Source organism: Salmo salar, chromosome 19, assembly GCF_965601325.2.
Source record: "Salmo salar chromosome 19, fSalSal1, whole genome shotgun sequence".
Lineage (NCBI taxonomy): Eukaryota > Metazoa > Chordata > Actinopteri > Salmoniformes > Salmonidae > Salmo > Salmo salar.
This window is the reverse complement of record NC_138309.1, coordinates 76,427,128-76,454,344: the sequence shown is the minus strand read 5'-3', so window position 1 is coordinate 76,454,344 and position 27,217 is coordinate 76,427,128. Positions and strand designations below refer to the sequence as shown.

The 27,217-nt window shown below is 39.7% G+C and overlaps 1 protein-coding gene and 1 pseudogene across 2 annotated transcripts; one reads left to right on the top strand and one right to left on the bottom strand.

Moving 5' to 3' along the window:
• The first annotated feature begins 616 nt into the window (after positions 1 to 616).
• Positions 617 to 2,383, top strand: LOC106579573 (2-(3-amino-3-carboxypropyl)histidine synthase subunit 2 pseudogene; annotated as a pseudogene).
• A 1,511-nt stretch (positions 2,384 to 3,894) lies between these two features.
• On the bottom strand, positions 3,895 to 11,009 carry LOC106579561 (neutrophil cytosol factor 2). Of its 2 annotated transcripts, none has more exons than XM_014159589.3 (15): positions 10,765 to 11,009; positions 10,444 to 10,526; positions 9,952 to 10,060; positions 9,575 to 9,709; positions 9,222 to 9,329; positions 8,924 to 8,983; positions 8,732 to 8,775; positions 8,109 to 8,250; positions 7,888 to 7,953; positions 7,624 to 7,696; positions 7,464 to 7,510; positions 7,167 to 7,318; positions 6,964 to 7,075; positions 6,688 to 6,805; positions 3,895 to 6,015 (listed from the first exon to the last, which is right to left on the bottom strand). In XM_014159589.3, exons 1-15 carry the CDS (start codon positions 10,936 to 10,938, stop codon positions 5,924 to 5,926), a joined length of 1,515 nt encoding a protein of 504 aa, XP_014015064.1. In that variant the 5' UTR covers positions 10,939 to 11,009; the 3' UTR covers positions 3,895 to 5,923. The 2 variants fall into 2 exon arrangements, with proteins under 2 accessions (XP_014015064.1, XP_014015065.1); XM_014159590.3 differs by having other exon boundaries at positions 7,464 to 7,507.
• Between the last annotated feature and the right edge of the window lie 16,208 nt (positions 11,010 to 27,217).

Below are 27,217 nucleotides of genomic sequence, written 5' to 3'. Positions count from 1 at the left end.
CCTCCGATTTGACACACTGAACTCTGTCTGAGAAGTAGTTGGTGAACCAGGCGAGGCAGTCATTTGAGAAACCAAAGCTGTTGAGTCTGCCGATAAGAATACGATGATTGACAGAGTTGAATGCCTTGGCCAGGTCGATGAAGACGGCTGCACAGTACTGTCTTTTATCGATGGCGGTTATGATATCGTTTAGTACCTTGAGCGTGGCTGCGGTGCACCCACTTCATCAATGATCATCAGTTCAAAAATGTATAAGGATTGTTATCCCTTAAAGCACTTGCTAACAAGCTAGCTACACAAATTGTCACTTGAATAACAGTTTGTGTGAGTGTAGGCTAATTATAATTTCAGTATTTGTTATTGAATGAGACTAGTGAATTTATAAGCATTAGTTTACCATTTTAAAGGTCCAAAGCCCTTTTCATCTCGATATCAAATCATTTCTGAGTAACAATGAAGTACCCTAGCCTTCCCTGTAGCTCAGTTGGTAGAGCATGGTGTTTGCAATGCCAGGGGTTGTGGGTTCGATTCCCACGGGGGGCCAGCACAGGAAAATAATTCTATGAAATGTATGCATTCACTAATGTAAGTCGCTCTGGATAAGAGCGTCTGCTAAATGACTAAAATGTAAAATGTACACCCTACTGTGATTCTTTTTTGGACCATTTTAAATTGACAACAAACCCAAAAACCTTTTTTAGCATGAATTTCGCTACAACTGTCTGGGAGTGGTCTTGACTCTTTGTAATTGGTCTATTAACTGTGTCACCGGGCAGACCAAAACTCCATCCTACCAACACAGGCTGAAATGTCAAACAGCTCTTACACTAAAAGGGCATTATAATAATTTTCACAATTATTATTAACAGAATTATTCCAACCTCAGTGTGAAAATATATATAAAATACAGGAAAATCTAGTTTGACTGCACTGGGCCTGTAATAATTTGAAGAGATTTATCACTATAACCTTATTGTCAATATTCATGATATTTCCAGTTGTTGTGTAGATGAAGTTGCAGCGGAGCATGTAGGAGCGGACTGCATCATGCACTACGGGAGGGCTTGCCTCAGCCCGTCCAGAAGACTCCCTCTGATGTACGTGTTTGAGAGGAGACGTGTGCCTCCTCCTTCAGAAAGCTGTACCGACAGACAGAGTCACATCATCCTCCTGTACAATGTCAACTATGCTCACATTATTGGTAATGTTTCACACAGACTTATTTCCTCTGAGTATCCGAACATTGCCGCCTCAACCCTTCATGTGGACGGAGAACTTTCCTGGTCACAGACAGACACACAGACAAACACAATGACAGCAGTTCTCCTTGTCAAAACGGTGATCAAGCCGTTTATCGGTTTGGTAGGCAGTTTGATTTGAAATGTGGACAGACCATTGAGGACTACAGTGTGTTCTATATCGGTCACGAAGGTGCAACCACGACAAACTTCATGATGACTTGGAACCGCTGCTCTTTCTGCTATTTTGACCCAGTGACAATGACAGGGTCGATCAGTATCAACAAAGCTTTGATGAAGCAATATAACGCAATAGAGCGGACAAAGGATGCCAGTGTGGTGGGCACACTAGGTGTGGCAAACTACCTTACCATCATCAAGCAGCTGAACTAAACCAATCACAGAGCAGGGAAAAAGAGCAACATGTTTGCCATGAGGAAACTGAATCTGGCCAAACTGGCTAACTTTCATGAGATTGACATTTATGTACTGATCGCATGTCCTGAGAACTCTGTTGGACTCCAGTCAGTTCTACAAACTGGTCGTGACCCCCTTTGAAATGGTGGTGGCCTGCAATAAGAACAGGGAATGGTTGGGAGAGTACGTCACAGACTTCAGGGATCTCCTTCCAGGTAGGATCGGATTGACATTGATTTTCTGCTGAATTAAACTTTTGGCCAATAATATTGTGAACAAGAATAGGCCTAGCTAGTGCTTTACTGTGCATATCATAGCCTGGTCCCAGATCTGTTTGACGAGTTGGCAAGACAGCACAAACAGATCTGAGACCAGGCTATATAGGTAATATGACTGATAGTAAAAACCTGTTGTAGGTGGATGCAAGCATGTGGCCTTGGCGAATCCTGACGACCTCGAGGATGGTGATGAGACTGATGTCTCCCTCATCACCGGAGTTCTACGAACGACCCGCTTCTTACAATAAAGATGTTGTTGAGTGGTCTCTTCTTCAGTTACAATTTTAATAAGTCTCTCTTCTGTTTGTTTCAACCACGTTCCTGGTGGGCCGTAGCTGGCAGGGACTGGAGCAGAAACTTGGTGAAACACTGGTGATGAAAGCATTAGAGGGAAGGAAAGGCATTGCCTACGAAGAGGAGCTGACGACTGACCGGAACCATTTATCATGAAGGAACTCATCACATCCAGATAATCAGTGCATTGCAACATTTTTATGAAAAATATCTAATTATTCACAATATACACTGTATTATGTTGCGTCATAGCTCAACAGATTCCAATTCAAGCAATCAATCTTCTGACACATTTAAGGCCAGTATTATTGAATAACTAAGCTAACTGACAAAATAAAGGAAACACTAACATAAGCTGCCATAACAGCTTCAATGTGCCTTGGCATAGATTCTACAAGTGTCTGGAACGCTATTGGATGGATGCAACACCATTTTTCCATGAGAAATTCCATAATTTGGTGTTTTGTTGGTGGAAAATGCTGTCTCATGCGTGTTCAATTGGGTTGAGATCTGGTGACTGATGCTCTTTTGGGACCCCTCAAAGTCATTGAAAACTCTTCTTGCCATGGTAGCCAAAATAATGGTCAACTGGGCATTTTTATACATTACTCTAAGCATGATGGGATGTTAATTGCTTAATTAAAGACATGCTCCGGAGCTTTGGCGACCAGTAAGTATTTTTTAAACCTCCCGATTTGGGCTTGATGTGACAATGTGTAGTTCATACATACATAATCTATGAGCAGAATAACGGTTTTACCTCAATTAGCCATGAAATCCCAAGTTTTAAAAGCGACTGTTTACAGCCCATCGCCATTTTAGTGACAGCTAGCAACATGCACACACAGCAGAGTGCGAGAGAGAGAGACGTGAACGAGAATGACGCGGTGCACATATGTGACGTAGGATGACATTTTTGGGGAACACTTTTGGCTCGTGAGCGCTACTTTCAGAACTACTGGCTAAAAAGTAAACAAAAGTACCAGAGAATGTCTTTAACTCAGGAACCACACCTGTGTGGAAGCACCTGCTTTCAATATACTTTGTATCACACATTTACTCAAGTGTTTCCTTTATTCTGGCAGTTACCTGTATATCAACTGGTTTATATTTGCGTGATGCTTATGTTAATTTGTTTTTGCTACACTGAAGCGTTTCGTGGAGGCAAAACGGAAAAGTGCAAGCCTTTTTATGTAATATTTAGGCTTTAAATGCACATCTCTTTGTAAGAAGCGTACATATATAAAGATTTATACCGTTTTTTACACATTTTGTTATGTTACAAAAGGGGTCTGAATACTTTCCAAATGCACTGTATATGAGTCTTAAAAAAGAACAAAACCAAAACTGTTAAAATGTAACAGATGAAACCACATACTTGAACTTAAAGGAAAATTCCACCCAAAAGTTTTCACGGTCTCATACCTTTCAAAATACAGAAATATGCATCATACCGGCTGTATTTCTGTATATTAAAAGTTAAAAATCTTTAAAACTTGATTGCTGACATTTTGGGACCATATCAACAATGGATTAATGAAACATATAACAAATAATTATTTTGTGGGTGGAGTTTTCCTTTAAATGCACTCATCACTGTTGTTATTATTTAATCATCAACAGTTTGCTCCATGTACTGTAAATCACAATTGAGATATGAAAAAGAGTTGTATGATTTTGTCGGTTTTATTTTGTCATTCAAAATCTTTAATATAGGCTGTTGGATCAGTCATAGTTGCAGACGTCAAATGTGCTATGAAAGCTATTTTCATATACACACATACCAAAGGTCCTGAAACTGCAATTCAGAATAGTCTGTGTCCATGCTATACCCAATGTTTAATTTGTTTAACAATGACATAAAAATAACTTAGGTATAGCAGATTGTTCCTGAGGGAACCATTTGTGGTGTCAGATACATACAAGCACATACAGTTGAAGTCGGAAGTTTACATACACCTTAGCCAAATACATTTAAACTTAGTTTTTCACAATTCCTGACATTAATCCTAGTACAAATTCCCTGTTTTAGGTCAGTTAGGATCAGCACTTTATTTTAAGAATGTGAAATGTCAGAATAATAGTAGAGAGAAGGATTTATTTCAGCTTTTATTTCTTTCATCACATTCCCAGTGGGTCAGAAGTTTACATACACTCAATTAGTATTTGGTAGCATTGCCTTTAAATTGTTTAACTTGGGTCAAACGTTTCGGGTAGCCTTCCAATAAGTTGGTTGAATTTTGGCCCATTCCTCCTGACAGAGCTGGCGTAACTGAGTCAGGTTTGTAGGCCTCCTTGCTCGCACACGCTTTTTCAGTTCTGCCCACAAATTTTCTATAGGATTGAAGTCAGGTCTTTGTGATGGCCACTCCAATACCTTGACTTTGTTGTCCTTAAGCCATTTTGCCACAACTTTGTAAATATCCTTGGGGTCATTGTCCATTTGGAAGACCCATTTGCGACCAAGCTTTAACTTCCTGACTGATGTCTTGATGTTTCTTCAATATCATTTTCGTACCTCATGATGCCATCTATTTTGTGAAGTGCACCAGTCCATCCTGCAGCAAAGCACACACATAACATGATGCTGCCACCCCCGTGCTTCACGGTTGGGATGGTGTTCTTCGGCTTGCAAGACTCCCCCCTTTTTGCTCCAAACATAACAATGGTCATTATGGCTAAACAGTTCTATTTTTGTTTCATCAGACCAGACTAGGACATCAGTTTGTACAGATAAACTTGGTACCTTCAGGCGTTTGGAAATTGCTCCCAATGATGAACCAAACTTGTGGAGGTCTACAATTTTTTTTTCTGAGGTCTTGGCTGATTTCTTTAGATCTTCCCATAATGTCAAGCAAAGAGGCACTGAGTTTGAAGGTAGGCCTTGAAATACATCCAGAGGTACACCTCCAATTGACTCAAATGATGTCAATTAGCCTATCAGAAGCTTCTAAAGCCATGACATCATTTTCTGGAATTTTCCAAGCTGTTTAAAGGCACAGTCAATTTAGTTTATGTAAACTTCTGACCAACTGGAATTGTGATACAGTGAATTATAAGTGAAATAATCTGTCTGTAAACAATTGTTGGGAAAATTACTTGTACATGCACAAAGTAAATGTCCTAACCGACTTGCCAAATCTATAGTTTGTTAACAAGAAATTTGTGGAATGGTTGAAAAACTAGTTTTAATGACTCCAACCTAAGTGTATGTAAACTTCCGAATTAAACTGTAAAAAGAATGTAAAACAAAAAAATGCATTTCTATTCAAATATGTAGAAAACCTGGGCATGCTATATTTGTGCCGGGCCAAAAAGGTTATTAAAACTTATAACATACTTAAACAATAACATGACATAAATTGGTAAATATCAGCCCAATGAAGAAAGGTCCTTGCTTAGGTAATGACGTTTCAGACCTAAATGCCTTCCGTCAACATAAATATTGAAATCTGACTGTGTTTTTCTTTGATGATGTTTGGTTGGTGGTTTCCAGATTAGAAGACAAAAGCCAGTCAGCCGACATATGCGGTGTGGACCGTAAATGTGGTTTCCACGAAGGTGGGAACATTGCCTGGTGCATAGCTGCCAAAGCGTTATCGGATAGAATCCTGGACCTCATGCTCAAAGTAGAAATATCAAATCCCACAATCTCTATGAAGTCATTGTTCCTTATCCTGACATTGCGCTTTTACATTATTTATCTTTCATAGGAACTTCTTCCACAAAGGATGCCGGGAATATGCCAATCTTTCCGTTGCACTGTCCCTCAAACCAGTCTTCATTGACTGAAAAGAAAGTAATGAAAATGGGAAATTACTTTTGCTTCTGTATTTTAACAGGAAAAAATCCACTCCAAAACTGTTGTTTTTTTTCTCACTGTTTTACAGTCCCAACAATATTTTGCATGTCAGCAGTCAAGTTTTCAAGATATCATTTGCCACATCATCATGATGATGATGCCAAATGCATCATGGGATTAAAAGCGCATCATTGTGATGTGACAAGTGACACTTTGCTTCTTGAAAATACTATAATCTTCAAAACTTGACTGCTGACATGCAAAACATTTTGGGACTATATCAACAGAGAACAAATTAAATAAATACCAAAATATAGTTGTTTTTTTTAGGGGATTTTAAGAAAACATTAGTTCTAGGCTTTTTCAAATAGCAATAAGTCAATGTACGCCTCTACAGCTATTAGAGAAAATACAATAAGTCTCTTGACACAAATTATTTTCCCAATGTCGAAATGGGGCCCCACATGAGAAAGTAATGAAAATGGGAATGTACTATTGCTTCTGTATTCTGTAACCCTAATTCTGTGTTCTGTAAGACAACAGCAGGTTTCCAGCTCTTCTAGGATATCATATAACAACAGGATAATAAAAAACACTGACACAACTGATTTCTGCATTGTGGAAATGGTGCCCCGCATGAGAGAAATGGGTAGCTCACCTTTGGAGAGAAGTAAGATGGTATCTCCTTGATGGAACTCAAGATCCTCTGGAGTTGAAGACTCATAGGAATGAAGCGCCATCAGGTGAGTCTGGCTTTGCAGCTGCTCACTCATGCCCTGTAGTGTAGATTACATGAAATAAGGGACATTAGTACCCACATGATGACATCTGCCAGAACAAAGTTTTGTTGACTATTACATTTGTAAATTAAAAGTCCACATAGCAAAAAGCTATTATGACATCAAATACTGTATAAAGTACATGACCACATTACCTCTTTGAGATCACACCACAGTGTTAAACGACCATTGTGGACACAGCTCCAAACATCTTCCATCCTTGTGTTCTCATCAATCACTTTTTTACCAGAATCTATTTGGGCATAGCTTGAGAAAAATCACAAAAATCCTGAGCTTAGTTTTGTAATAGTAATGATTGTTGAAATAAATTGACACTAATGTTTAACCAGTGCCATACCTCAAGGTGATTGCTGTGGCAGGGAGGCCCAGTTTGTTACTGATTTTCTCCAGAGTTGTTGTGTAGGGAAGTCCAGGCACCATGCAGATTGCTATGGTGTATGTGAAGTGCACTTTCACTACACAGAGTGAATGGTCACTAAACTCTTCACTCTGGCAAGACAGGAGAATGAAATAAACGTAAAATGATATTTAAAATGTGTAAGCGTAGAGTACTGATAAACAATTGATATTTGCTTTGGATATTGCATGCTGTGAAACATGTCTTGAACTCGATTTATTATTATTATTCTCATACCTCTGTTTTTGTGTCCCCGCTGCTCTGATTTTCAGTAGCAGAAGCTGCTGCAATAATACCCCCAAAAGTTACATAATTTGTAATAGGTGATGTTGCATTGCCAATAATTAAAATGTTAACTATACAACTTCCATTCCATTTTTACATAAAATATCTTTACCAGAATTTCTCTGAGGTCTGTTCGGTGGTTCTCGTCTAGGTGGCGCTGGGATGTCATCCTTGTCTGTCCCATCCTACAAGAAAGCAAATCAACCCACGTAGGGGGATCAATTAACATAACAATTGAGGGGTAAGCTATATTTACCAGTATTTTGGGGATTCAACCTTTAAAGGTGTCCAATTTGTTATAGCTCAGCATTGACACGTTAGAGTCAATGCCATCTTGTCATGAGGAATAAACACTATATTGACAGTAGAAATGTACCTGATCTTGCTTAGATGATAAGGTTATTTCCAAACGCTCCAGGAAATTATAAGGAACAAGTCCCCTCTAAAAATTTAAAGTTTAAATTAATTCACTGCACACAAATCATTTTTTTAATAATGACGCTCATAATCAACCAAGTATGTTTGAGCATAATGAGTACAATAGATCCACATTTTTCATGCATAAAGCATTTTTCAGTGTAATGTTTGTACTCATACTCGCTCATTGAAGATGACAGAGGCCCAGTTGTCAGATCCTTTGTTCAGCACAAAGACAATGTTGCCAGGCACCACAGCTAACTCATCACTTGTCTCAGGGACAAACTCAAAGAGGACAGTGTGAGGCTCTCCCTCCAGAGCCCTGCGGGGGGGCGACAGAGATATCCTACTTTAACTCATACCCAAATAATGCTGTTGACTCGTTCTATGCTAGTATGTGGCCAAAGCATATATTGTAGGAAAAAAAAACACTTAAAAAAACCCCACCTCAAACTTATATCTCAAATAGACAGTTTAAAAAATGCTTGCTATTTCCTCATAGAACATGATGTCATGTTGGCACACTGGCTGAGCTGGCCAATCAGTGGTCTACTTGTGTGAATTAATATTTGTAATGACTGGTATAAGCCCACACCATTCTGTTTTGGGGGTACACCCAAACCACTCAAAAAGAGAAAAGCTTATAATTTTCCTTCCAAAATATCTAAAAAAATATATAACTTATATTGTAATTAAATATAGGTCATATTTCATAGAAATCTGGAAACACTGGACAGTTACTTTAAGTGTCAAACCACCCCCAGTGTCCCCTACAATTAACATCGAGATCACATTAACTTTACCTCAGAACTTCAGGCGCTTTTGGTCTGGTAGGAACATCTTCAACCTATTCTTACCGTCAAAAAAAATGGCACATCACATTACACTGAATATTCCTCCTCAATCAATTTCTTATTTTAATTGTTCATCGTTTTTATTTTAATTGTTGACTGTTTTTAAAGGCACTATTAAAACATCAAATCATGACACTTCACCTGTGGCTGTAACGGAGCAAAGCCAGAGAACTCATCCTGGAAGACGATGGAAGAAACAACCTGACGATAGAGAATAAAATTGGTTCAACATGAAACAATACTTTATGACATGCCTACTACTAATAACGTGCCAAATAGCTATCCTAAAGAAAGACCCAAGGCTATTCACAACTAATTTAAATTGCACATCTCAAACAAAGTAAGTACTTGACATGCATGTTGTATACACATTTACAAAGTCGCAACATTTTGGCTGGTTAATATATATGTTATATTTTTAGAGAGATGATAGGGATACCTTAGCCTTGCCCAGGTAGTCCTTCTTCTCCAGTTCAGCCACGTAGTTCTTGTTTGGCTTGAACAGCACTTTCGCCGGGACCTTAACTGGCTCAAACAGCTTCTGCTTCTATAAGGATTAACAGAGGATTTACATCTCCAACTTTGTTGAACAGTCAGACGCTGTGAAAATGCATAATAAATACATATTAAAACACTTTTCACACTACTGAGATGAGCCGCCTGGCCTGGTTACTCATTCACTATAGCTGCTGGAACAAACAATGTAAAAAAAAGTACATATCTAAGCCAGCACAGTATAGTTGGGGTCAACATGATAGTGTGAAAAAGGCTTAAGAGAGAAGGGCCACTGACCAGGATGCACTCCAGACCTCTGTCGATGTGGCTGAGTTTGGCCTCGGTCCTGAGATTCAGAGCAGTCAGGAGGTTCTCCTTGGCTTTCTCCCACTGACCCAGCTGAGCATGGGCCAGCGCCATGTTGTGCAGTACCTGTGGGAGTGATACCACTCAGACATTTGTTGTTGTTGTTGTAAAATTACAGCTATACAGCACTTCCCGCCCAGGTCTCAAAGTGCTTTACGTAGTAGCATCCACTTTTTTGCTATGTGTATACATACTGTGATGTTTGTTGGGATAGGTTGCTGTGCAGACACTAAAATCCACGTAACATATTCAACATCCAATCATTGTTACAAAGGCAAGACTTCCATCATATCTATACCTGGACTCACCTCACAAGCATATAATTTGTATCTCAGACCAAGAGGTTTGTAGTCAATCAGCTGGTTCCCCCTCAACTCCTTGAAGGCATGTTGGAAATCAGCAAAAGACTCCTCAAACCTGCAGGCAAAGTAAGGAGGTATCCAAGTAATTCACTATCCTGCTATAGGTAAAACACATATACAGCTGAATAATGTAGAATAAATAATATGCTACGTTTAATTGTACAAAATGATTATCCATTTTAAGAGACATTTCACAATTTAAACTTCACACCAGATGATGTCATAAATGTTTCCAGATGAAGTCATCGGAAACACTTATCCTCTATAAAATCATAGAAACTCACTATTTTCACATGTTGATGTTGGGGTGGTCCTGATGATGAATTTGAACAATTGTGAAATGTCCCTTTAACACACCATTCAAAAGTATGGGATTCTTTTTTAAAGCAATTATAATGCATCTAATCACCTATCCCTAATATGATAGATTTGTCTTGCCTTTCTTTTTTGTAGAATGTCAACCCCCTTTGAAAGAATGCAACAGCCAAGTGTTCATCCTTTCCGATACAACTGTCCAAAGCCTGTGTGATATTCAAAAAAACTCAGTGACTTCCTTCCAATCAAATGGTACCACAAGCATTGTGTACTCAAACTAAAACTTCCCCTTTTTCTGTGACTTGCATTTTTGAAATGTAAAATAACATTTAATTACAATGTGATAGCAACTTTAACCCTTAGATGTATTGATTTCTTTGGTAAAACAGGGAAAAAGATAATTGTCTTTTAATTAATGATGAAATTTGGTAAAAACTGCCATACCTTTTCAGCTGCATCTAGGTTCTTATTGATCAAATGTAGGCAGCCAATGTTGAAAAAGATTTTGGAGTTCTTTTCCTGGATGTCCAGAAATGTTCCAAGGGCAGCTGCGGAATCCCCGCGTTCGAAACAGGCCACTGCCTCATCCCACTGTTTGAGAGTGTTCACAAATGTCATGGTTCCAAATAGAGTCGATGCGCTGAGCTACAGTGATATGACGAGAGAAAAGTGAAACCACTCTTCTTAAACTGACACATTTCCCCCACAGAGGTAGGAAGGAAGTGTAATGATTACACAGAATCGCAGTTCCTTTTTTTTCTCCAGTCCATTTAGTGTTGTAACAGTACGCCAGGGTTGAGGGTTCGATTCCCACGATGGACCAGTATGAAAAATTACAAAAAAATTGATCTGGATAAGACTGTCTGTTAAAATATAAAATGTGAAATGTGTTGGCTGCAACAGTGCAGATAAAGAGGCGAAACATAGTGCTTGAAATAAACATGCATTTGCAGGGTTGACAAGTTTTGAAGAAAGCTTAGAGTGAAATTTTGCCTAAATGGTGGTCTGCATCTGTTTTAAAGCTAATTTCCAGCAATTCTATGTATTTTTACATGGCTTAGGCCTATGACCAGGGTGGGCGGAAAATACAGGTCAGGTGTATTTAGAATGCTTTGAACATTAAATGAACACTCAAAATTCTAAGACTTTGTTACTTTGAGACTTGTGCGGGATGACATTTAAAGTATGCTCATATTTTTTTAAACATATTTTTTAGATGGTCTGACACTTTATTCAGACAGTAATGAAATTAGATGGGGAGACAGGCAAATGTGAGGAACAGTGGGAAGGTCAGTGGGAATGCTCTGCACAGGAATACTCATATTAATGGTTGATGGCAGTGGGTAACCAAATCATAGATTGCAGTCTCCTTGTCCGTAGACTGCTTTCAAGGTAAGGACAAAAACATTTTGTATTTTATAATTTTGGTGAACTCTTTAAAATAGGGCTGGAAGAAAATCCTGCTTGCTCTCCAGGAGGGTTGGCCACCCATTATCTATGTTTCCCAAGTGCTAGGTGTTTGAAAATGCTCTTGTTTTAACAATACATTTCTCAACCACCAAACCTTCAAAAAAATACCAATATTCAGGGAGTTTATGCCTACTACTTGAAGATCCTTGCCATCATCTTACTCCACATAGACAAGATATATGATGTGTGTTTAGGAGTTGTGAGTCCCCCTCTACTATCTCTGCCTTTATTGTGCACTATACTAAAATGGCCTGAAGTATTTCATTTCCATCCAATACGTATTTGTAGGACTTTTCAAAACTGTCCATGAATGGCTTGCAAAAAGATATAGCCTCAAATAATTAATTTTCAAAGACACAAGTAGGCATATGACACTGGCAATATTGCGAAGTGGAATAATAAATTACTGTAAGTGTGTGGAATAACAGTGGTGTTGTTGCTGGCAAGCACACTAATTCACTTTTATTTTAGCCCTTTGTTAAGAATGACAATTGCTCAACTGATCAGACTAAATAAAAAGTACATTGGTAATAACATTTCCTGAAGACTACCCTAACCAAATAATTTTTATATTTATTGTCCCCCCTCTAGAATCAAAGTTAAACTTTTGGGTTCACAATCTGTTTGACCAAATTATTTTTATAGTTACAAATCAGATCACCCTACCAAACGTCCCTGCTATAACAGACTGTATGTCTGTCTATCTGCTGTCTTTTCGATGTCACAGACTAAATGCCAATCACCAAACGAGGGGAATAAATCGACTTTAGTACCAGCTGTTAAACGGCTGCATTCTGCAAAAGGCGCGGGAGTAGGAGCAACCTCATTTTGTTGACAACATTGTACATATAAGAGTAGGATGGTAGCGCTGTTTTAACAGCTGTATAAACTCTGTGGAGAACGTTCTCTCTCTCCATTCACCTCCATTCTAATCCTGAGGGGCGTTTCTTTAAAACGCACATCCAATCCCCTTCAGTCCTTACATAACTACACCAATCATATCCTTCAATGTGCAGCGGTTCACAGTCCTGTGGCAAGACGTTCCGCGCGTGATGTTAAATTGCAGTTTCCGATTTCAAAACTATTTGAAGCAAGGTTGAAAAGTTAACGCACTATACAATGGATTTAGAAAAATAAAAGCAGTACTTTTCAATGCGTGAGATATAAGACGTAAGGAGTGTGAGCGTGAGAAGAGGGTCAAATCAAATTGTATTTGTCACATGCTCGGAATACAACCTTACAGTGAAATGCTTACTTACAAGCCCTTAACCAAAAATGCAGTAAAAAAATACCCCCCAAAAAACTAATAGATAAGAAAAACGAATAATTAAAAAGCAGCAGTAAATAACAATAGCGGGGCTATATAAAAGGGGTACCAGTATGGGGGTGCAAATACTCTGGGTAGCCATTTGATTAGCTGTTCAAGAGTCTTATTGCTTGGGGGTAGAAGCTGGTTTGAAGCCTCTTTGACCTAGACTTGGCACATGGCAAGCGGTACCAGTCTATGACTAGAGTGGCTGGAGTCTTGACAATTTTTAGGGCCTTCCTCTGACACCGCCTGGTATAGAGGTTCTGGATGGCAGGAAGCTTGACCCCGGTGATGTACTGGACAGTACGCACTACCCTTTGTAGTGCCTTGCGGTCGGAGGCCGAGCAGTTGCCATACCAGGCAGTGATGCAACCGATCAGGATGCTCTTGATGACGCAACTGTAAAACCTTGAGGATCTGAGGACCCATGCCAAATCGTTTCAGTCTCCTGAGGGGGAATAGGTTTTGTCATGCCCTCTTCACAACTGTCTTGGTGTGCTTGGACCATACGTGTCTCACGGCCAATGCGTGAGAGTTGGCAGCTCTTAAGTTTGATGTCCATGTAAAACTCCTTTGGGCCCTAAACAAATCTATCCTGGGTTTAGCTAATTTCTTTATTAGCAACTATTTCAGCTTCTTTTTTTTTTATATTTTTTTGCTGCTCTTGAATGATTCAAGCAGTCCTTTGTCCTTTTGCATAGCCAGAGAGAAGTCCTTACATGACAAGTCAAAGTTCACAGATATCAAGAGTTCATTTTTGATCAGCTCTGTCACAGAGCCTCTGTGCTGCATCTGTTTCTTGAGTCTGACCATTTAGTGGTCGTCAGAGAAAATCCTCTCTACAAAGGCATTTGAGCCTGGAACACTGAGGACAAATGAGACAATCCTGAACATGTTGATCAAGTTGGCTTTCCCTAGGTTTTGGAAAACTGCCACCCACTTCTCACTGGTGGATTTTGTGGTATCCTGTCTGGCTTTTGTGTATTTCCTCCCGGCTAGTACAAAACTCTTAATTTTGAGGGCAACCACCACCTGCTCCAGGTCAGTGAAGGAGAGCTCCTCATAGAAGCCGGTCCGTTTCAGTTTCACCATTACATTTTCTGGTGAGAAATCAAACCACTTGTCAATGTATGTAAGGACAGTGTCATAGAACTTCAAAGACCTGTTGCTGCTTGGACCTTTGTGCTGACAATTGTTTGTCCATCAGTTGCTTGGTCTGGTATCCAAAAAAAGCTGTCCTGTTTCTGCTGAAGCATGTTCATTGTACATTTTTGGACTTCCTCGTAAACATCGTGATGCGGAGCATTGTTTCCTCCAGCTTTTTTACGAGTTTGTCAAAAACACACCCCACATTGTGGAAAAAAAGACAAATCTCAGCACCTTCCGTTTTTCTTCATACTCAAAAATACTCTTCAATGCCACAGGACAGGTCTACCCAAGGGACCTGAAGTATGAAGTAAGAGCTGGCCAGCTTTGCAGGAGACGATCGACAGCTGGATGAAGGGAGAGCCATCGTGTGCAAACATGTCGCAGAATTTCACACCACAAGGCAAAAAATACTCACAGTTGCTCTCTTCGGGAAGCAGATACTGAGACGTGGCTGTAGATCTTTAAAACAATTGTCTCAATAGCCAATGACAGCTGATCGCAGGCGTGCTTGCAGGCATTATGAGCACCGAGGTAAAGACAGTTTCAGGTTGGATATTTGACGGATATTCGCCTGTAGTTTTCCTTACATCCACTAACAGCAGTTAGGGACCGTCAACATAGTGACAAATCAAATTTTTCAAATTTCAATAGCTCTTTAACCATTACTCCTAAAACTTTCAAAACTGGTTGTAGCTAAGCCGATGGCATAGACACACATTGCACACTTTGTTTTTGTCGATTTACATCTCGCACTATTTTAAATTAATTCACATTTTTGAATTTCAATAGCTCCTTGGTCATGTGACCTACTGACTTCAAACCAGGTTCAGAATGTCCACTCAGTGGGCCTACGCATTGCACACCCTTTAGTTTGTCAATTTTCATCTCACACATTTTTACATTAATTTTTCAGAAATTAAAAATGTCAATAGCTCCTTGGTCATGTGACCTACTGACCTCAAACAAGGTTCAGAATGTCCACTGACTATGCCTATCACACACTCTGATGTATGTCTACTTTAATCTCATGCTATTAGACTTCAAATGTGTAAGCCTGAGACCCAGTAGGTGTGGACATTGCTGTACAGTGGACACCCACACACAGAAGTCATTTGGAGAAAAAGAGAGTATCTGACTGATAGAGTAGTTAACAGTGATTACTATTATCTGTCTGACCCCCTTGTACCCTCAAACCCTTCCAGGACATTACAATCTCACAACGCAGGATATTCGATGGTCCCTAGACTCCTTTCTAACAGTCCTCAAGCTTCAATAGGATAGTCAAAGACTGTGTCACTGTTGAAATTCAGAGTCAATGTTATCATTTTAGTAAGTCTTATGGTCGGGCATAAAATGTCTCCAGTTTCTTGCTTTCTCAGGTCCTGCTGAGTGAACAGTATTGATGCCTTTCAGTCTAGCTCCAGTCAGGTGTCATTATGTTATAAGCACCACGCCACCCCACTCCCATTTCGTAACACCCTCTCACTTTCTACCATTTGTCTACACTCCAAGAACCATGAGAGCCCTCTAGCTGTAGACGCCCCCAAATCCATGACAACTGAGATTACCATATCTATAGCCTTCTTAGCTTGTAGGTCTAAAAGCATTATTGTCCTTACTATGTTGAAAAATCAAAGACTAAGCTTTTTGTGTGACTCTGGTAAGTCATTTCAAGTCAAAGCCTTGTTTTCCCTGGTACATAAACCCATACTACTAACTAGTTCTGTTTATTTTGACTTTGCAGCATAAAAATCTTGTTGGGAGCTGTAAAAACACTTCCACAGCTGTATGTTAATAAAGAAATACTACAGCTCAGTGCCATGGTAAATGTTACATCAGCTGTGGGATATGGACAGTAGAGGGGGATGCTGTTGTACTGACAGTAGAGTCATCACTATTTTCAGGACTTTTCTTTTGATGAGGGTCACAGCACTTGAGAATAACCTGGTTCTGGTCCAGATGTACCGGACTCATTTGCCTGAGGGTGGCCTCTAAAATAGTAAATAAAGTTATGTTTGCTTGTACACTGGTCATCCTTATGCACTCCATGCAATACTTGCCATTGTTTGTAATAGTTATTGTCATGTTTTTGTCCACATTTTTTGGGAAATACGTGTAACTGTCCTTTGTCATACAGCTGCATGGTACTGTGACATTAGTTGTCATGTTGTCCACTAAGCTGGTTGTTCTTAGTCTAAAGCATACTTTTACAAGTTTGTTTAATATTTGCATTTGTCCCCCAGCTCTTTGCCACAAGAGTCCAGTCTGCTTTTCACAGCCCTTTTGCAACGACAACATTGTAAAATCCTTTTTCCAAAATTGATTGAGGTACATTTTTGCGAAGAGGTATGAGGGTTGTGATATGGGTCACTTAATAGTAAAATCATTTAAGGGATCAATACATTTCTGTATTGCATCCCCAGTATTTGCATGAACCATCAGGCCAAGTGTTTTTGGTTGACCCTGCTGGACAGAAAGAGGAATCGGGAACACGCTGCATTCAAATTCAGGTCTTAGTTGTACTGGATCTAATACATATTAGCATTTTACATACATTCATAAGTGTAATAATTGTTTATGACATACTGTGAAAAACTCCTGGCTGCTGGCTCTGTCACTTTCAGACATGTGCAGAGAACCACAGAGGTTCTCTGTAACGAGAGAGTAATCCAAAAGGCACATACACACCCCTTGACTTTCAATTGGTAGCCTTGACGTGTGTATTCTCTCCTGATTGGCTCTGTGGTGCTTAGTCAATGGGAACTCCGTTGCCGGCCCCATCATAAAGTTTTTACACAGTCTGGCAGTCTGACTAAAGTGCCAGAGGTATAAGGAGTGACATCCTCCTTTGTATTTATGGGAACAAATATTTAACAATTTGGATCCTATTCTTGGACAGTTAGAAGACAATGCATCAATGCAAAAAAAAATTAAAAAAACGTACAAATTACTGTCCATGAGTAACCTCAGCCTTGTGGGTCTGTGGGTGTTTGGGCCAATAAAGTGGCAACTCAATTCTACCACTGACTAGTCTCTCATGCCCCTATGAACGGGGACACAGGGAAATCGTTTTGAATCTAAACCAGCCCTTTTTTACTGGAGTACACTAACCCCTAATTGGGGCTCTTTTCTTGACACACAGTAGCAGTTTACCAGATAAGAAGTCAAGAAGATCAAAAAGTAGATTGTTGTAAGGGTGTATTACGTCCTGTGCTGGCCACATTGTCATATCCATTCTGGATTCTGAGTGGTAAAATCATAGAGGCATTTTTCAGCTATGTATGTGTATACTGTATGTGGGAATGTCTTATTCCATGTACCAACACTACATGTAGGATGGACATATTCCTCAACTGCATATATCATAAATTGCTAATAGTAGTATTATGTTCAACAACTGACATTTTCAGATATTATTTTGACAAACACACTTTGGTGCTTACAATTCATTCTCTATTGTCATAGATTTGGTGGGCACTGTCATCTGTCATATGACTTTCTTTAAGCACGTACTGATGAAACTGCCAATATTTAAATAAACACTACATTTATTCACTCTGATAGGGTTGGATCCTATATGCTACTTTTATTATTGTCCTGTAAATGGTTCAGTGCCTATAATTTAGGCTGTGTGTATGTAGAATGGGGCATAAAGGAAATTACCTCTACTAGATTATAGTGATAAGGAAAACAGCAAACAAATTTGGCCTGTGTATTAATTTGCCTATAACTAATCAGAATTCCATTAGGTTTACATAAAAAAGAGACAATACTTCACAATGAGAAGATCCTGCCATGGAAAAGACCTCTGGGTGGACATAAAGTGGAAAGGAGGGGAAATAACACCATGCAGCAGGACACCTTCGGGGTCTTTGTAATGCAGGTTTGATAGTTATATTTTCAATAATGAATGGTTAGCTGTTATGTGACAATTAGGTCAAAAACTCTATTTTATTTTTTGGTGTAGATGGCCAAGGAAGTTGCACAGAACTTCCAACATCCCGTCCCAAATTGATATAGAACCTTCACAAAAATATACGGAGCAACTGCGAAAACAAATGGCTGGTATGTAATGACATTTAATTCAAAGTAAATGTAATTCTTTATTTTTATGTAGTTGTGTGGGACAGCCATATGTTCAGTTCATGCCTATGATTTCAGAGTTCAACAAAGCCAAAAACTGCTTCATGTGTGCCACTGAGAAATAACCTGAATGTGTCCCAAAGACTGACTGGGTTAGTAACTTTATTTAACATGTTTATAATCTTCTGACAACAGTGACGGCATATAAGACAATTTATGATATAACACAATGGATGGCTAATGTGTCATACTGCATTGATATTATTTATAACGTCTTATGTTTTGTTTTAGATTGAATGTTTTTCATGCCAACGGTGGTTCCATGTGCTGTGCCTAGGAATGAAGTCAAGAGTTCAACAGGGTAAAGAACAGAAACTGCTGCCTATTGTTGAAAATGTCTGCTATACCCCATCCACACTGAAGAGGCTCTGAAATGTACATCAACCAGGGATAAAGAGAAAGTTAACACTGAAATGTTTCGTACTTATTTGAAGTAAAGTTCTGTTGACATGTTGGAAAAGATTAAAGGTCTAAAATTTGTTTAATTTGTCAATATTACATTTTTATTCATTGATTTACTGGCCACCATTACTGTGGTTACATGTTCAGTATATGTATTGACCAGCAAACCCACTGCAGCCTACCTTACTAGCTCACTCGCCATCCCTGCTTTGGACAATTAATAACTTGACTCTTGTACTTTACTCTTTATTGTTGATATTAACGATGAAAGGAGATATCTGTCTCCTATTGTGTACCGCTGTTAAATACTGTGGTAAAATAAAAATAAAAAACAGGGAAAATAAGTACTTAGAACTACCAATTATTATAGATAAATATGAAAGAAAAAGGGTAAACGCTGGACTGAAACCCATAATTGTGAAACTAATATTAATGTACAACAATATAGAAGATACAGGACTTGAGGTTATGCAATATGGGTGTATATCCACTGCACGCTTCTTAGGTGTGTAATTGACATGACAAAGGACCTATTGAAATTTAAAACTATGAAAAATGTACATTACACCACATGATTTTTCCAGTACACAAACAAGAGTGTGCAATATAGAAGGGAAGCCAGTGTACATTCTGCACCTTGTTTGAAGAGCTATTGAAATTTCACATTTGGAAAAATACATGTAAAATCGAGTGAGATGAAAATGGACAAACTAAAAGGTGTGCAATGTGTAGGCCCACTGAGTGGACATTCTGAACCTTGTTTGAAGTCAGTAGGTCACATGACCAAGGAGCTATTGAAATTAGAATGTTTGAATAAAAGTTGACATTGGCATTATCTGCTGCATAGGCTGTGACGTGTCTAATATCCAGTTCATCAGAGCTTGATGTATGCCATTTGCAGTTTCATCACTGTCTTCATAAAAGTCAAGTAACTTGCACTACACTTCATCATACACAGAGAAATATCTCACGCACACTCTTAACAAGACAGTCGGTGCTGTTGTAGGTCCGTCTTTAACCGTATGGTACACATATGGAACGCCGTTTGGGTCTTAAAGCACGTGGTCAAAACGCGATCTTTTTAATGCTACGCGTGTAAAGTAAACAGGTGCCGGCGCTAAATTAACGTGCTAAATTAACGCCTACCCGCGTCAAATAAGTGCGTGCAAGTGTTATTGCAGGCGGTTCAACAAGTGCTAAATAAACGGCTGCAAGAGGTCCTGCACACTTCAAGTTAAGCCTACAGCTGCTAAATATACACCTACACACGCTAACTTAACCGTTCCTTAATATGCTAATTTTACTAGCTCCTCCTTTCTACCAGGTTTCAATAATCAGTGTACAGTCAGTTTGATGCAACAACACCACAATTGAAGATGGCGAGAAGAAACTTCCTTATCTGCTGCAAACAGACCCTAAATGACTGCACTCGATAATCCTGGACTTGATGCCCTTGAGTCCACGTTAACAAGGTTGATTATTTTTAAATACTTTTATTAATCATAAAGTTGATCCACATACCCCGGCCATCGCCGCAGTGAACGGCACAGTCTTGTAACATTTTTACAGCCCTGCTAGCTACATAAAGGTGATTTATTGTCGAGGAATACTGACGTGAAACATGTTTTTGTATTTTCTGGTATTTTTAGGCTTGCTAACTATAATTGCAATGCCACCTACCCTTAGCCGCGCTAGCTCGCGATTAGTATGAAAACATTTACAAAACTCACATAAAGCTCATTTGACCTAAGACAACCCTGTAAAAACTTTGCTAATATTTACAACATACCAGCTTTCAAACAGCACAGATATTACTTTTGAATACCCTTTGAAATGTTTATATTTAATCTAAACCTATGATGCAGAAATGAACAACTTCAGAACCAGGAACGTTAACGTTAGTACTATGGCACTGTTTTAACAGGAATCGCAGTCCTATGGTCTCTATTTTCACAAAACTGTCGTCTTGCAGAATGGAAACCATGCAGAGGAGCCTTGCCTGGGCTAGGAGGAGGCTGATAAATGTTGCTTCAGCAGATGATCTAATTGATCAAGTATCTCAGTTCATCATGGAGATTCGTTCCTCTGGCTGGCATGCACAACAAGGTAAGCAGCATTGTAGTGGGTTTGGTTGGGTTTACTGTTGCTTTTTTCACTCTTCCTTCTGCTGCCCATTGTATTCGTTCTTGGTCAACATTCCTATTTATGTCTTGGCTTTAAAATCCAATATTATAAAAACATTACTTGGCCACAATTTGTGACAGTTACTATAATTTAAAAGTGTTTTTGGAATGAGGGGGGCGGCGGTGTGGCAATACATTAAGTATCCTAAACGCAGTGTGTTATTGTTACAGCCAGTTCCAGTTACCGGGCTCCTCGGACTTGGAGAGGAGCTAGAGGTGCACCTTGTTATGCCATCACTCAAGAGCAACTGAGGTTTCTGATGTCCTGTGCTTTCAGTGTGTCTCAGATGGCAGATATTCTACATGTGTCCCGATCAACACTCAAATGTCGTCTAAGGTCAGTTGTTCTTGGGCGTAATGCTATAAACTACAGACTTTAGATGCATGGTTTCCAGTTTCTTACCAATCAAACAATTTTAGAATGACTACAATCAAGACAGGACTTTAAAATGACTGATGATATACATTACCTCATCCCTGTCCATTGTTACACATTTTTTTCCCAGACACTTCAATCTGTCACATGCACCGTTATATTCTGACATGTCAGACTTGGCTCTGGATGAAAAGATGAAGGACTTGGTGGCTGGGAACGACGACCTTGGAACGGAGGCTGTTCGAACACAATTAAGGGCATTGGGAATCCGGGTGCAGAGACGCAGAGTGAGGGACAGCCTGATTCGTGTTAACCCGAGGGCGGCTGCCCTCAGAACCATGTCGCAGAGGCTACATAGAAGGTCATACCGTGTTGCTGGACCAAACTCGCTATGGCACCTTGATGGAAACCACAAACTGATAAGGTAGATGTATCTTTGTGATGGACACAATTATCTATATCACTGGTGAGATGTTGTACATTGCAACACCTCAAATTGTTCATCAACTTGTTCATCAACAACTAACAGTTCAGTTTAGCAAGCAATGGCCCAATATGTCAATCATGTGGATAATAATTGTTTTGTGTTTCTGCTACTTCTGTGATCGATAGAATATCTGCATCATGAAATTAACAAACATGATTATATTGAGGACATACTGAGGCAAAAACAGTTGGAACAAAGTATTTGGCCTAAGTGTGAACAACAGGAGAGTCTGTCCTCTTGACTCATTAACTTGCTTCATTAACATTGTTCCACATTTTGGATGTTCATTTAATATCTGGTCCGCTGCTTTATGTACTGCAGGAACCTGATGCAGCATCTAAGTGGTAAAGGAGGATGGTGATGTTTGTATATTTCATGTGTTCAGCTTTTGTGTCAACCAGTGCTGTGTTTTCTGATTTAGGTGGAGGATAGTCATACATGGTGGCATTGATGGGTGCAGCCAGCCGCCTCATTGTGTTTCTCCGTGCTTCCAGCAACAATCGCAGCAGTACTGTAATGGATTGCTTCATGAATGCTGTCTCCAGATATGGCGTTCCCTCCAGAGATAGGACAGACCATGGAGGAGAAAACAACACTGTCTGCTTGTTGAATGTAATACATATTGAAAATATTATTTAAAAAAATAGAGCGACATGCATCCTTAAAGGTCTTCTTGACCTACACATTGATTACATTCTATAGTGAGTGATGCATGCGGCTACATTTTTTTTCTGTAAATCATATTCAGAACGCAATCACATTATGTCTGACAGCTTTATTGCTTTCTCCATGTTTTTGAAATGTATAAGCCTTCAAATGACCTTTTACAGACTACTACAAACGAGGCTACACTTGTGGCAGCACCTATTCCTGTGGCACCCCATCTTCTGCACCACTTCTTGTGGCCCCCCTCCACCTATACCACTTCCTGTGGCCTCCCTTCCTGTGGCCTCCCCTCCACCATTCCCTGAGGCTAATCGTCCACCTTCACCACACTCTTCTGTTGATGTTGGTGATGACAATGAGAAAGTCATCCCTGTAAATAATGAAATGTCTTATTACAGATGAATTGTGGGAAGTATCTGAGCTTTGTTATTCTGAATGTCTCTTTTAGTGTTGACCTCCAACACTGCTGAAGTTAATGAGATGCCAACCAAATTAACGTGATGAGGGTTATGGTTGTGCAATGAGAGTTTTTAAGAGAGCCCGCTTTAATCCGGAGGCAAAAATAGACATGGTTTTTAGAGATGCTGACGGAAAAGGGGCAGCTGATGAGGGTGGTCCCTCAAGAGATTTTCTCCGGCTGCTTATGAATGCCATCCATTCCTCTGCAATATTTGAGGGACCTGATTGACAAAAATGCCTTTCTTGCAACGCTCAAGGTGAGTTACACTTTTACACCAACAGACACATTTGTTTATGGCAATATATATGACTATATAAGACATTAGATTGTTGTATGTAATGTGTCCTTTATTTACTGTTTGTCTTCTGTGTGACAGCACTCTATGATGGCGTATACAAGCACGTGGGCCGCATGATTGCTGTCTGTCTGGTACATGGGGGTGTAGAGCCACATTTCTTCAGAGAGGCTATACAGGCAAGTGTGTGGCCTTCAACCTCCTGTGCCAGAACTGAAAGAAATTGCGGAATATGACTTGAGAGAGAAGTTGGAGAAGGTAAGTACTTTATACTGTGATGGATGTTATGTTACTGTTAATTTGCACAAAGTTTGAAAAAATGTTGGGTTGTAGTTCATGAGAACTTTTCCACATGGATTTGGTTTATTTTTGTTGGCAGTCAATCTTTAAGGGTAGTGATAATCAGTTTATTGTTTTGCTAATTTGTCCCAAAACACAGTTCAATAAACAATATAAGACCAGTTAGCACAAACTGTTGATAAGGCACAGGAAGTGGTCATGTTGGGTCCAGTGCGATACATTCGTACATTGGAGGGATGCCTTTGTGGAGTCAGCCACAAAGTTCTACTTAGAAAGCAGGATACGGGATGCTCTTGAGTAGTGAGTTTCCATATATTTAAGGAATCTCAAGTTTAGTTAAATTCTTCAGGGCAAATTCATAGACTTTTTTTTTACTTTATAGATTCACAGAGGGTCTGGAGTGTCTAGGTCTCCTGCCTTACATGAATAGACACTCAAGCCTCTTCAGAGAGGTTTTCATCTATGCTGAGAAACCTCTTTTGGCCAAAGACATAGCTTCTCTCCAAAGCAGAGCGCTCCCCACCTGGTACTAATCAAAGAGCAATAGAGAGAGGAGTTATATGTTTCTGGAGGGACTGACTTCTGGAGGTGGAAGGTTAGATGCAAAACCATGATCATTGAAGTAACACAGCCCACATCAGTAAAACATCACCTAATCACTCTCACAACTGTGGGACAGCATCCTAACCCCTTAATTATGCAAAACTTTTTGGACGACTGTAATCTTCCTGCCCTGAACCAGGAAGACTCTAACTTCCTGAATAAGGAAATATCTCTTGAAGAAATAAGAGAAACAATAAAATCTCTAAAGAGTGGCAAGACCCCGGGCCCAGATGGATACCCTGGTGAATTCTACAAAACAGTCAGCAACATGCTCTCTCCCTACCTACACAAAATGTTGGTTCTGGCCAACGAGGATGGAGCGCTCCCATCCACTTTGGATGAGGCGTTTATTACAGTTATACATAAGAAGGGTAAGGATCCGGAAGAGGTAGGGTCATACAGACCAATATCCCTCCTTAATACAGACCAAAAGATTTTAGCAAAAACTTTGGCTAACAGGCTCAGCACTTTAATTGGCAAATTGGTCCATTCGGACCAGACCGGCTTTATCCCTAACAGAAACTCATTCTTCAATCTCAGGCGCCTATTCAACATTATGTATTCTCAGAGGTTACCTAACGTGGACCTTGCCGTTATATCTCTTGACGCCGAAAAGGCCTTTGACCAAGTTGAGTGGCCCTATCTATTCAAGGTCCTACAGAAATGTAATATTGGAGATGGGTTCATAAAGTGGATCCAGCTTTTATATAGGAACCCCTGTGATAGAATACTCACTAACCAATCATTGTCGCCCCGATTTAACCTTTACAGAGGGACAAGGCAGGGTTGTGCGCTGTCGCCTATGCTCTTCGCCCTAATTATTGAACCTCTCGCTCAAGCGATCAGATCTCATGCAGCAATACACGGCTATAATACTAAAGATACTCTAAATAAGATTTCCCTATACGCAGATGACATTCTCCTCTATGTAACAGAACCCCAAGATAGTATTCCAGCTATTCTGGAGGTGATTAATTTGTTTGGTACCTTCTCGGGATACAGAATAAATTGGAACAAGAGTGAATTAATGCCCATACGGTTGCAAAACACCTGGCTAGAACATCTTCCAGTTAATTTACCTACCTTGGAATTGTAGTTACCAAACAATACTCCTTACTATTTAAAGAGAATTTCCCCTCTCTGATGCAAAAACTTAAGGCAAACATACAATTTTGGAGAACTCTCCCAATTTCTCTGCTCGGAAGAATTAATGCCATTAAAATGGTCTTCCTCACACAACTGCTCTACCTATACAAGAACATCCCAATATTCATACCTAAATCATTTTATAAACAACTGGACTCTTACCAATCCTTTCATCTGGGATTATAAAACACACAGGATAGGTAAAAAAACACCTCTGTAAATCCAAGATGGAAGGAGGATTGTCTCTCCCAAACTTTATATTTTACTACTGGGCCGCCAACCTCCACGCTGTTACGTTTTTGCTGGATGATGCACACCCAGCTGGCTTAGTATGGAGCGAGAGGAGTGCCACCCCTTCTCTATTGGTGCTGTGATTTTGTCACTTTACCGCAACAATCCTATTATACAAAGCACAGTCCGAATCTGGAAGCAAATTAAAGTCCACTTTGAGCTTAGACCAATATCATTCATGCTTCCTGTTGCCAGGAATCCCTCCTTTGTCCCCTCTAACCTTGATAACACCTTTGAGCGATGGGGAGAGTTGGGGATAAGTACCATAGGGGAATTATATATAGGGGGACCTTTGCTTCCTTTGAATCGCTGAGGGAAACCTATAAACCTATAATCTTCCCAGAAGTAACTTTTTCGGATACCTACAGATTAGAGACTATGTTAGAAAACACCTCCCATCATTTGGGAATGCTAAGCCTTCCATGTTTGACGGATGCATAAAAATATGCCCCACCTCAGACAAACTGATATCTCGTATATATGACGCTTTTCAATCTGTTAGCGCACCGTCTACTGATGCCATTAAGGCAAAATGGGAGGAAGAACTAGGGACTGATATTTCGGTGGCAGACTGGGAGGACAGCTTGGAGTATATCCACACCTGCTCCATTAACTCCAGACATCGTCTCATACAATTCAAGGTATTACACAGATTACACTACTCCAAAACCAAACTGCATAGGATATTTCCTGGTACATCCCCTATGTGTGATAAATGTCAGGCTGAGCAGGGTACACTACTCCACTGCTTTGCCCTATGCTCTAACTTTTATGGGTATTGGTGTGGAATTTTTGGGGTCCTCTCTGAAGTTCTGGAGACTTCAATAGACCCAGACCCGCTTCTGATAATCCTGGGAGTGTCCGATTCCCTAAACGGATTAACCAACTCCCAAAAACAACTCATCTCTTACAGTCTCATTTCGGCAAAAAAAATCATCTTGTTGTTTTGGAAAAAGAGGGAAGCGCCCTCTACCAAATTATGGCTCAGCGAATTGGCAAACACTGTACACTTAGAAAGAATTAGATATATTCTGAACAATAAATTATCAACATTTGATCAAATCTGGCAGCCTTTCCTCTCTTACTTGGACCAGGCGGCGCTGTGAATTTGCACTTTTTAACGCACTCTCAATTGTCATATGGTAATCTACCTTTGGGCAGCATGTGCTGGCCCCGCCACCCGAGCAGTTGGGAGGGGAATAAGGGGGGATAAAGGGGGGTATAATTGGGGGGGTTACATCGACCCTTTTTCTTTATACCTGTCCTTGTTTTGTATGTCTTTTTTTGTAATATTTGTTTTGTGCCCAGAACTCTGGGTCTTTTGGTTAATGTCTGTTCTCTTATGTTTATATAAGATCTGTAAACTTGTCTTTTATACCTATACACCACTCTTGTGTATGTGTTCAATAAAAAATATTTGAACAACTGTGGGACAGCATTTTGTAGCCTTATTCTTCCATGGGCCCCTAAGAATGTAATAGATCAATTAAATCCCAAACTACTTTCACTTAAGAGTATTGTGTTCAACAAGTGTTACTTATGGACTTTAATGTCCCCCCTTTCCTTTTTTCAGGGGGGAACACATACCCTTTAACCATGGAGGTTTTCTTTTTCACT